At 44.6% G+C, this 12,500-nt stretch overlaps 1 protein-coding gene across 2 annotated transcripts in view; it reads left to right on the top strand.

Annotated features, from left to right (window-relative positions):
* Positions 1–12,500, top strand: part of LOC143280418 (cyclin-dependent kinase 14-like) — a 169,873-nt gene that overhangs the window by 63,416 nt on the left and 93,957 nt on the right. For both annotated transcript variants that reach the window (XM_076585058.1, XM_076585067.1), the window contains exon 2: positions 10,341–10,412. In XM_076585058.1, coding sequence (XP_076441173.1) covers positions 10,341–10,412 — 72 coding nt within the window. The remainder of the gene's footprint in view (positions 1–10,340; positions 10,413–12,500) is intronic.

Genomic DNA, 12,500 nt, shown 5'->3' with positions numbered 1-12,500 from the left:
GGTGACTCCCGGAGCCTCCGCTCCAGCGGCGCGGGCAGACAGGTGGAAACGAGACCACCTCGGTCGGTGTCCATTTAGTGGCCGGTATTTGGCCGGACAGAGCATGGCCGGGGAAAGAACGAACATGTATGTAAGAGCCATTATTAGGTGTAGTGCTCAAGGACATCACCACATATGCACAGTGACGTGTCGGCCACACGCGTTTTCGGTTTTTGTGTGTGTGTTTTTTTGTTTTTTTTGGGGGGGGGGGGGGGGGGTTGTTTTTGAAGTCAGGCAGCGGATAGGTCTGTATCCACTCTTATCCCCCCCCCCCCCTCCCAAATCCCATTTCACGGTCCATATGTGTGTTACCAGATAGGCGTGTGAAAGGGTGCTTCGTCAGCGAACTTAATAAGTTATGGTGCATTAAAAAAAAAAAAAGAAAGAAAAGAATATAGTACAATTATGCAGTGTGTCCAACAGGCATGTTTTTTCCCCCCTTCATATACTTAACTGGCGCTTCTTATGCTTAGAGACTTTGATCCTACAGATGAAAAAAAAAGAAAAGTTTTGTGTTTTTATCGTTTATTTATTTATAGTCTGTTCATCTAAGATGATGATATTAGACTGGAAGTTGTGTGTGTGAGAGGAGGGGGGAGGGTTTGGGAGGGTGGGGGGGGGGCAAAGGTGACCGTGACTGGTATATGTGTGGTGGTGGGGGAGAGGGTGTGTGAAAGGGAGGGAGGCGGGGGGGGGATCATTTTCTTTTTTGAAAATGCGTCAGTTGCGACATCCTTTCTGCTTTCCTGGTTCATTCAGTCCGACTTCAGTATCGACATCTTTCCTGGTTCCTTCAATCCGACTTCAGTATGGACATCCTTTCTGCTTTCCTGGTTCGTTCAAACCGACTTCAGTATCGATATTCTTTCTGCTTTCATGGTTCGTTCAGTCCGACTTCAGTATCGACATCCTTTCTATTTTTCTGGTTCCTTCAATTCGACTTCAGTATCGACATCCTTTCTGCTTTCCTGGTTCGTTCAGTCCGACTTCAGTATCGACATCTTTCTTGATTCCTTCAATCCGACTTTTGTATCGACATCCTTTCTGCTTTCCTGGTTCGTTCAGTCCGACTTCAGTATCGACATCTTTCTTGATTCCGTTCAGTCAGACTTCTGTGTCGACATCTTTCCTGGTTCATTCAGTCCTACATCAGTATCGACATTCTTTCTGCTTTCCTGGTTCGTTCAGTCCTACTTCAGTAACGACATTCTTTCTGCTTTCCTGGTTCGTTCAGTCCGACTTCAGTATCGACATTCTTTCTGCTTTCCTGGTTCGTTCAGTCCGACTTCAGTATCGACATTCTTTCTGCTTTCCTGGTTCGTTCAATCTGACTTCAGTATCGACATTCTTTCTGCTTTCCTGGTTCGTTCAATCTGACGTCAGTATCGACATTCTTTCTGCTTTCCTGGTTCGTTCAATCTGACTTCAGTATCGACATCCTTTCTATTTTCCTGGTTCCTTCAATCCGACTTCAGTATCGACATCCTTTCTGCTTTCCTGGTTCGTTCAGTCCGACTTCAGTATCGACATCCTTTCTGCTTTCCTGGTTCGTTCAGTCCGACTTCAGTATCGACATCCTTTCTGCTTTCCTGGTTCCTTCAGTCCGACTTCAGTATCGACATCTTTCCTGGTTCGTTCAGTCCGACTTTTGTATCGACATCCTTTCTGCTTTCCTGGTTCGTTCAGTCCGACTTCAGTATCGACATCCTTTCTGCTTTCCTGGTTCGTTCAGTCCGACTTCAGTATCGACATCTTTCCTGATTCCTTCAGTCCGACTTTTGTATCGACATCCTTTCTGCTTTCATGGTTCGTTCAGTCCGACTTCAGTATCGACATCCTTTCTGCTTTCCTGGTTCGTTCAGTCCGACTTCAGTGTCGACATCTTTCCTGGTTCATTCAGTCCTACTTCAGTATCGACATTCTTTCTGCTTTCCTGGTTGGTTCAGTCCGACTTCAGTATCGACATTCTTTCTGCTTTCCTGGTTCGTTCAGTCCGACTTCAGTATCGACATTCTTTCTGCTTTCCTGGTTCGTTCAGTCCGACTTCAGTATCGACATCCTTTCTGCTTTGCTGGTTCCTTCAATCCGACTTCAGTATGGACATCCTTTCTGCTTTCCTGGTTCCTTCAATCCGACTTCAGTATCGACATCCTTTCTGCTTTCCTGGTTCCTTCAGTCCGACTTCAGTATCGATATTCTTTCTGCTTTCCTGGTTCGTTCAGTCCGACTTCAGTATCGACATCTTTCCTGGTTCCTTCAGTCCGACTTCAGTATCGACATCCTTTCTGCTTTCATGGTTCGTTCATACCGACTTCAGTATCGACATCCTTTCTGCTTTCCTGGTTCGTTCAGTCCGACTTCAGTATCGACATCCTTTCTATTTTCCTGGTTCCTTCAATCTGACTTCAGTATCGACATTCTTTCTGCTTTCCTGGTTCGTTTATCTGAATGTTTCCGCGAAGTCATGAATTCCCCTTTTTGACTCACTTGTGTAAACAAAGTGAGTCTATGTTTTAACCCGGTGTTCGGTTGTCTCTTTCTCTGTGTGTGTGTGTGTGTGTGTGTGTGTGTGTCCGTGTGTCTGTGTGTCTGTGTGTCCGTGGTAAACTTTAACATGACATTTTCTCTGCAAATACTTTGTCAGTTGACACCAAATTATGCATAAAAATAGGAAAAATTCAGTTCTTTCCAGTCACCTTGTTTAAAACAATATTGCACCTCTGGGATGGGCACAAAAAAATTAAAAAAGAAGCCTAATTATATGCAAACTGCATTTACTGTTATATTTATATTTTTTGTATTCTCTAAACTTGGCACTTTGACCTCTTATTTTGACACAACAACAAGAGCAGTCATTATTATCATTTTTTGTTCAAACAGGAACTTCTTTTGCTAAGCATGCAATTTTTATTTATTTTGCAAACGTTTTGGTGCAGATAGTGAAGAAGGGAAATTACTCTGTAATTAATGCTAGGAGACGTAATTTATCACAAGTGAGTCTTGGAGGCCTTGCCTCTCTTGTTTTACTTGTTCGCCAGGCGGCCGTCCTCTTACGCGACCAGCTACCCACTCCGCAGTATGGGTTGGCCTTTTTGCTTACCGAATTTATCATCTTTGATAAAAAAAAAAAAAAATTTAATCAAGAAATGCCATGGTAAGATTTTCTATCCCAGACCTGTCAGTGTTTCTTGGCAGTCAGTAGTCAGATCCTTAACCTGACTGTTCCCGGTCTGTGGTCAGATCCGTAACCTGTCTGTTCCCGGTCAGTGGTCAGATCCTGAACCTGACTGTTCCCGGTCTGTCATGGCTCTCAAGCTAAGTATCAAGGGCCACTATTAATTGTTGTGAGGGGTTGTGTGTACTCTGCGGCAGCTGAACAATTAGTTCTCGCTATTTCCATAAGCCGTTTTGTAACTCAGTACAGAAGCACAAACGTTTAATGGTCTTTCGCGCGCGCTTGTGTGTGTGTGTGTGTGTGTGTGTGTGTGTGTGTGTGTGTGTGTGTGCGTGCGTGCGTGCGTGTGTGTGTGTGTGTGTGTGTGTGTGTGCGTGCGTGTGTGTGTGTGTGTGTGTGTGTGTGTGTGTGTGAGTTTCTTGTGTTATTTATGGAAAACTTAGCACATATTCCGTTCTTCTTACTGCAGTTTGACAGGTTTACGTGGAGTTAAATCCCCGGTGCATCTTTCCTCCATGTTGGCTTGACAGCGTTACGAGGCCTCCCGATTATGTATTCATTGCCCTGCAGTTGGTCCGATAGGTTTGCAGGCAGCCCGGAATCTCCCTGCCTTTCTCTCTGTCTCTCTCTGTGTCTGTCTCTGTCTCCACCACCACCACCACCACCACCCCTCTCTCTCTCTCCCTGCCTCCGCCCCCACATCCATCCCTTACCCACTGTCTCCCTTATACTCCGCTCATCCCCCTGTCAGCATCTCTTACTGATCCTGTCGCTCCAGCATGTTGTCTTTTGTGCCCAGCGTGTGCACTCCGTGTCTGAGTATTGTTTTGCAAGCGTTATTGTTGTTGTTATCAGTCTGTGGCACCAGGAGTCTGCCTGCCTGCCTGCCGGTCTGTCTTCCCCCACGTGACGTTTTTCATCAGGGTTGTGGAATGTGGAATTACTTAGAGGTAGCCGTAGATCAGAGCGTGCGTGTATAGAATTATATATACACATGTAGTACAGAAGCTGGGTGTATTGGAAGAGGGCGCTGTGTGTAAAGGACGACGACGTGTGTGTAACACTACACAGACTGGCGGCTGCTGTTCTTTGATCACGTCACTTCTGTTGAGTCTAAGGGAGGTGGTGGTGTTTGTTTGGATATCTCGTCTCGTGTGTGTGTGTGTGTGTGTGTGTTAGGGAGGTTTGTTGGATGGGGGTATAAGTGAAAACTAGATACACGTACGCGAACGCATAACAGCTGCTTGTGTGAGCGGTTTGATTTTGATATTCCCTCGCAATTTATCGCAGAATGGATACTTGACGTTATACGCGTTCACCAAATGAAACAGACTGGGTGAGTTAACTGACCTGCAATATACCCCAAATGGCGACTTTACGCATCACATTATAAATACGCGACATCACGCATTACATTCCTTCACCAATTTGACGCACACTGTTGGAGGAGAAATAGTGAGAAGGAAATAACTGCTTTGTTTGTAAAGGTAACAATGGCAAGAACTAGAATGGAAAAAAACGAATGTTTTGAAAACAAAAAAAAACAAAAAACACACACACACACACACTCACTCACTCACACACACACACACACACACACACACACACACAAAAACGAAACTGAAGTTTTGACCTTGCAGTCACGACAAGCGACCAAATCAGACGCGAGGTAAGAAGGTTGGGTGGGAGATGTGGAGTGCAGTGTGTAACATCTTTTTTTTTCTCTCCCCCTCCCCCCGCCCCCCCCATCACGATACAGGGCAATTGTTTTCGTCTTCTGTTATCGATTTGTATGTTTTGTTTGTTTGCCTGGTTTTTTTTTTGTAGAAGAAGGTCGGGACACGTGTTTTATCCTCAAGATATCGATCTGTATGCCTGTCTGTTTACAGTCTACTGTACAGGGTTCAGTCCCTCATCCCTCACCCTCTCCCCCTTACTCTTGAATTCAGCCGGTTTTATTTTATTTTATTTTATTTTTATTTTTTATTATAATTATAATTTAAGCTACCCAATCATCTGCACCGTTTCAGCGGCATCACTCCCACGCCGCTCATTTAGATTCCTCCCGGTTATCATGCCGGTTAGCATGGGTGCTGTTTCGTTCTTTCAGTGCACTCGGCGTAAAGGTCCTCCTCCTCCGGCTTGTTGTCAAGACAACTTGAAGACGTGTTTATTTCAGGAAACCTCGTGGCGGCACGTGAAAATGGTACATAGTTCATTTCTTTACATCCGAACGACCAACACCGTGAGCACGATTTTATCTCGAATCGAGGGGGAGGGGGAGGGAAGTTTATTTGGGCGGGGGAGAAGTGGAGGAGGTGGTGGGCAGCTAGGATCTCACGCTCTCCAGTCGGGACACGATCGCTTAGGCAACTGCTCCGACATATCATGATAATGATAATGGTGATAATCGTCATCATCATCATCATCTCTGTTGATATCGAAGGGTTTTGACCAGGTTCTGAAACAATAATAGCAAAATCATTAATAAACGTGCCAAGAGCTGATCACCACCTCCGTACCAGTTAGTGTAAGGGCCACGGAGAAATTGACGCTTGGCTCCTCCGTTAAAAACAGAACAAAAACAAACAAACAAACAAACAAAAAACCAACAACAAACATCTTCATCTTAAGGTAGCTTTGATTTAAAACCATCTTTTATCCTTTTTAACAAACAAACAAAACAAAACAACCCCCCCAAAAAAAAACAACAAACAAACAAAAAAAAAAACCCAACAAACCTGCAGTCTGAAGGGCGTTAATACTTTTTTTGTTTGTTTGTTTGTTTGGTTTAAAAAAAGAAAGAAAAAAAAAAGGTATGACTGATTATTTACCTGTAATCTGTTGTGTTTCGTCGCTAGGCGTTGTCGCCAGTGTTGTTGCTTAAGTGCATAACGCATGTGCGGGGGGCTTTGGGGGGGCGGGGGGGATTGGGGAGGAGTGGAGTGTGTTTGCCAAGGAAAAGATAGTTTTTCTTTACTGGATCGGCAGGTCTCACAGTCGGGAAATTAAGTATGCGAAGGTGTGTCCGAGTGACACGCTTTCGCGTGTGCACTTTTTGTGTGCCTGCACTGTCACAGAGTCGTTGGCATCATCGCACATGGCTGTTTACGTACGTGTCTTGTGCATTTGGCAGGAGGGGCTCATGTTAAATGTGGTATGTGAATGGTAAAGAAAACACGCGCCCGCGCGGACCTTCTCTGTCTGTCTGTGTTTATATATCTGTCAGTTTGTGTCTGTCTTTTTGTTTGTCTCCCCCTCCTTCCCCTGTCAACTTTGTCAACGCTGAGGCGAAAAAGATCAATGTGCCTCTCTCTCTCTCTCTCTCTATATATATATATATATATCTGTGTGTGTGTGTGTGTGTGTGTGTGACGAACTCACCCGGATAACGTCGTTTGTGCTCAGAAGTATCATGGCAGAAAAGACGGAACAGCTAAACAACAACAACAACGACGACGACAAAACTCTGATCAAGACTGACGTCATTGCTAATGTGTGTAATGCCCATGCATGCATGCGGGCAGGCAGGCAGGCAGGCAGGCAGTAGCCCCTTCACCATGCATCACAACAGTACACCGCCCCCGTCCACCCCCCCCCCCCCCCGCCTCTACCCCCACTTCCCCTCCCCACACCCCTTCCTGCAACGCTTTATCTCCCCGCATCCACCACAGACCACACCACACCACACCAGGGTCATTCACAACCCCGTAAAAGAGTGGAGGGTCCGTGCCGTAGTGATGGCCACCGTTGGCAAACCGATCCCACATTTAACATGCAGTTTGTCAGATTGGATGGGCAACTGGACCCCTGGGGGAGCTTTTTAAGTCTTACAGGGGGCATATAAGGTATAAAAAGCAGGAGAGGAGGGGCGGAGAAGGGAGGGAGTGGTTTGGGGGAAGGGGGGGGAAGGGGAGGGATACATAAGGAGCTTTGTATCGTGAGCGTTCTTTTGATGAGGGGTTTTAACTCAGATCTGTTCGAAACCTTCTCTACAACAGTGTTGACACGGGTTACTGACAGTTTTACTGTCTTCTTGCACGAAGGAGCCAAGCTGAAAGAGAGAGAGAGAGAGAGAGTCGGGGCAGAGAACGGAGATGGAATGGCACCATATTTGTTGTGGCTGTTGTTGAGTTTGACTTTTATAACAGTAAAATTGTATTAATGTGCGTTCACTTACGAGAGATCTGTTTTTACACCCGCTCAGAGGAAGTGAAGTCGTTCTTCCACAGTGTCATTTCCGGAGAAACCGCACCCTGCGTTAACTACCCGGGCCCCTCTCCCCCTCTCTTCCCCCCCCCCCCACCTCCCCCTCCCCCCCAGAAAAAAAGGAGAGAGAGAGAGAGAGAAGAAAAGGTGAATACATGTCTGTTGCTGTTGATGAGTCATGTTGTTAGGCAGTGTTTCCGCTCGGTTTGGTCGTTTTAGAAATGTCAGTGACACCAGACGCTAAGGGTAAAAGAAGGGGTAGAGAGAAGTGGGGTGAGGGGCCAAACTCTGTGTGTGTGTGTGTGTGTGTGTGTGTATTTCATGTCAGTCGAGGATTGCAATGCAAAGCACAACAGGCGCATGAATATCCTCAATGGGATTTGTATGGATGATTTTTTTTTCTTTAAGTGTCATCTTAAGATTTTAATGCAAAGCTCAACAGGCACATGAATGTTCTCAGTAAGATTTATACGGATTTTTCTTTTCTTTTAGTGTTATCTAAGCCAAAAAAAAAAAAAAAAAAAAAAAGGGGGGGGGGGGGGGGGGGGGGGGCAGATCTCATGATTGTAATGCAATGCTCAGTAGGAATTATACGGTTGTATTATTATTTATAGCCTTATCTAAGGACTGTGATGCAAAGCTGAAATAAGCGCATGATTGTCCTCTCTAGGATTTGTACGGGCGTGTTTTTAAGCGTTATGTAATGATTGTAATACGAAGCTCGAGGCACATGCATGTCCTCCATATGATTTGTACAATTTTCAACCATTAAAACGATTATCATTTATTGTTGTTGCTGCTGCTGTTATCTAAAGGTTCTTATGTGCAAGTCAGTAGGCACATAAATTTTCCTCGGAACTATTTGTACGAATGTATTGTTTTAGAATATTATCAAAAGATTGTAATGCAAATTCAGTAAGCACATGGATGTCCTCAGTTGGATTGGCATGGGGGGAGGGGAGGGGGAGGGGCGAAGAAAAAGAAAGAAAGAAAGACAGACTGGATGAAGTCACCTTGATCAGACAGCAGCCTTAACATTCCTTTAAAAAAAAAAAAAAAAAAAATTCCATTTCCACCACAGAAAGCACGGGCTGAAGAGGTGGTGGGTATCATTCAGGGGGAGGCGTTCTTTCACGACGTGTTTCAGCTGAACACTGACCGAAGCAAAATCAGTATTGTGTTCTTTCACCAGCCTAGCACCCAGTGAGTGGACGACACCCAGCCTCGCATCCCCCGTCCGCCCCCCCCCCCCACCCCGCTTCCCCTTGTAGTGAGAGGCAAGAGGAATTATTATTATGTATTATGTGTTATTATTATTATTATCATGGGGTCTTGTTGAGCGCGCTATCCCGCCCTTTGAGTAGGCTCGCAGCGCTTTACAGTTTAATGTGAACGAAGTAATGAAAAACAAAAAACAAAACAAACAAACAAGCAAACAAACAAACAAACAAAAAAAAAAAAAGGCAAAGAGATCTGGCATATATATAAAAATAAATATATCAAACAGTTACTGATTTATCCATACACGCGCCAAGCAGATTATGGGGGAAAAAAACACAAAAAACTAAACAAAAAAACAACAAAAACAAAACAAAACAACAAAACAAAACACAAAAACAAAAACAAAACAAAACAAAAAAAACAAACAACAAACACACACACACAAAAAAGCAAACAAACAAACAAACAAAAAACAAACAAAAAAACAACAACAAAACACACACACACACACACACACACACCAAAAACGCACATGCACATGCGCTCGCAACAACCCACTTCCCTTCTACGCCCACACAAAAGCACGCAGCCCCTAAGCATGATCTACCATCCCCCGCCCAGCCCACATCCTCAAACGTTATCCTAACTCACACACCCATCCATCACGCTCACAAATCACTTAACGAGGTGAATGATAGCCACAAATGTGAAATACGTAAACATCAAGCAAAAAAACAACAACACACACACACAAAAAGAAATTTAAAAAAAAAAAAAAAAAAGATGAACGAAAACACGAGTTAATTGGTTGTAAGCGAATGCGTGGTGCCATGGTGGACTTTTTACTTGCGTTATTTTATTTAATTTAATTATTTATTTTTTAATTGCGAAAGTATTGGTAAAGGAAGAGGGATGGGGCCGGGTTCTGTTGGGTAATTTGTGTTGTGCATCTGGAACAAGCACGTTTTTAATGTTGTTATGAACGCAACTGTTGATTTGATGCAGCGAAAAAGTTTGTGATGATGTGTTCCACCGTCCAAAACTAGTTGAGGAGATTACAAATCAGGTGGAGTAAGGCAGCGGGGAATAGGGGTGCTGCCAGCCAAGATCATCTCACGTCTTTGGATCGGAAAAACAGACAGACCACTGTTTTGTGTCTGTGTTTCCACGGTAATCTGGGACGCTGGCATTTTCTCAGAAACCACACGACCGGTATTCACGAGGTCTGAGGAGAGATAACACGTGTGGGTGGGTAAGACTTCCAGCTGTACCCTGTTGAATGGTCTTTTCTGTGTGGTCAGGGCCGTGGGTTAGTTACAATGAAAGGTTAAAAGGGTTTTGTCAGATCAGTTCCCATACACCAGTGGCGAAAAAGTGTTTAACAAAATAAAATCAGTGACATGTGGTTATGACATGCACGTATTTAATTAGACTGTCGGGGTCCTTTTTCCTGTGCTTTAAGTATGAAAAGATTTGCTTCGTTTGGCTTGATCACCATAACAGTGAACGCTGTAGTTTGTCATGACCACTGTAACAGTTGTAGTATGCAGTCGGGTATCGAATAGCAGATGTGACTAGACGGCAGGGAGGGTGGAGCATTGGCATTGACAGTGTCTGCATGCGCGCGTGCATGAAACCCATGTTCACATGAACGGCGTTGTACATGATGTGTGTATATATATATATCTGTTTGCAGGCAAGGATAAGAGCCAGGTCAGCCGCATCAAGAAACTGAAACGGCGTATTTCAGCCAGCTTTGGACGTCTCTGTGAGTATCCACTGTCTCAACTCTCGAACACTTGTAGCCTGTGCGTTTATCTGATAAAATCAGAACCAGTACTGACCAACTCTCAGGGCTGTCAGTTCATCAGCAACCCCATAGTGATGGAATTCGTATGTGTAGCATTTTACATGTTTCTTAAAACTGAACGCCCGGGTCGTTAAATCCAGTGTTACTACCGTGTTGCAGTGATATGAGACGATACTGACCAGGTAAATTCAGATTTAAACGTTTCTGTTGTGTCAGCTGACATTTCTTTCTTCGCCTCCTTTGTAAATCTGGATACTATTTTTTATATTTTTATTTCTTTTGGGATGTTTGATGAACATGGATCAAAGAAACAGGGAGCGGCGGCCCTTCGATGATCGGTGAATAGGCAAATGTAGGAGTTATGCTTGTGCATGCAGAAAACTGACGACCGGCATGGTTTACTTTAATAAACTTATACAGAGTTACAAACTGGCGAGTTGGCAGATATGAGAATGACTGTGCATACAACAGCAGTGCACAAGCAGTACGGTTTGAATGCACGGTGACCACTGTGGAAGCCGGAAGAATTAATTATGCTCATGCATGTAGTCCAGCCGTGGAGGAAAACAGCTGACGAGGCAAACATACACCTGAGCAGGCAGAAGATGTCAGATGACTGACTCAGATAAAATGGCGAATATCAAACACGCGGGTGACAAGGTGCATCTTTTTGTTTGATCCCTCCCGCCCACATAGTTCCCCAGCAGCCAATTAGAGGCCCCTTCCTATGGTGTTCTATCATTACCAGATGGCTCCTTTTGTCCGTGGGTTTATTTTGAGGTGGGCGTGGGTACCCTGCTCTTGGCAGGCAGATAAGCAAACGCACACAAGCTTTTTGGAGGAGAATTTGTGGTTTGTGTGAACCTGGGTATTAAAAGTGTTAAGCCATACCGCTATTTCCCCCTTCACAGGGTACCCTGCTCTTGGCAGGCAGATAAGCAAACGCACACAAGCTTTTTGGAGGAGAATTTGTGGTTTGTGTGAACCTGGGTATTAAAAGTGTTAAGCCATACCGCTATTTCCCCCTTCACAGTACTGAGTACGATGCTCTTGCAGCATTTTAGGACAAATTTCATGATCGGCAATTGGAAAACACAACCAGCTGCTGATTAATCGACATTGTGTGTGTGTGTGTGTGTGTGTGTGTGTGTGTGTGCTTTCTTCTGTCTGTCTCTTTCCTTTAAAAAAAAAACAAGAAGAAGAAGAAGCTGCATCTCAACACCCTGGGTTCAGTCCAGAGAGAAAGTGTGAGAAAGTGTGCAAGTTCGGTCGACAGTCGTGGCGCGCGTGCAAAAGACAAGACTTTCTTTTCTTCTGGCTCCTTTGTTGTTGTTGTTTTCATGGCCTTGCCGCCTCCGCCAGTGATATTCCTGTTTTGGTGTGTTGCTGGACTGGACGGTTGTTGATGTGGACCAGTTGAACCCTCGGCCTATTGTGGATAGGGGAAAATGGCCACGTTTCGGTGGCCAATATCGATCAGGGTAGCGAGCCACAGATTGGAAATGTGACACGTTTGTGGATGGAGGGGGCACCAGCACCATAGTATTGATCGGGAGGGCGAGGACGGGAAAAGTGAGGCACTGGCATGTCCAGTGCTGTCGTGGTAGTGTTGGCCGCTGCAGATCTAATCCCTCCCTCCATTCTGCCGTGGTATGGGCAGTGGTATGGGCTCTTATCTGGCTTTCGTTGGAATCGGGTCCGCTGAAATTGTCACCACCAAAGCTGGCGTGTCTCCTGAGTAACATGATGATGATGATAATGATGTTATTGTTAACATCATCATCATTTATTATCATAATAATGATAATGATGTTGATGATGAAAATGATAAGAATATTATTATTATTATTATTAGTAGTAGTAGTAGTAGTAGTGGTGTTATTATCAATATTGTTATTATTGTTATTATGAATGTTGTCGTTGTTCTTGTTATTTGCTCGACTCCTCCCTTAGGCGGAGTGTATACGTTTCGGACTGTGCGCCTGTCCGTTTTGTACGTCTGTCAGTGTCTCTGCCATCGAACATGACGGATGCTCACCGGTTGCT

Source organism: Babylonia areolata, chromosome 1 (genome assembly GCF_041734735.1).
Source record: "Babylonia areolata isolate BAREFJ2019XMU chromosome 1, ASM4173473v1, whole genome shotgun sequence".
Taxonomy (NCBI): Eukaryota; Metazoa; Mollusca; class Gastropoda; order Neogastropoda; family Buccinidae; genus Babylonia; species Babylonia areolata.
The sequence above is the reverse complement of the archived record's forward strand: the minus strand, read 5'-3'. Positions and strand labels throughout refer to the sequence as shown.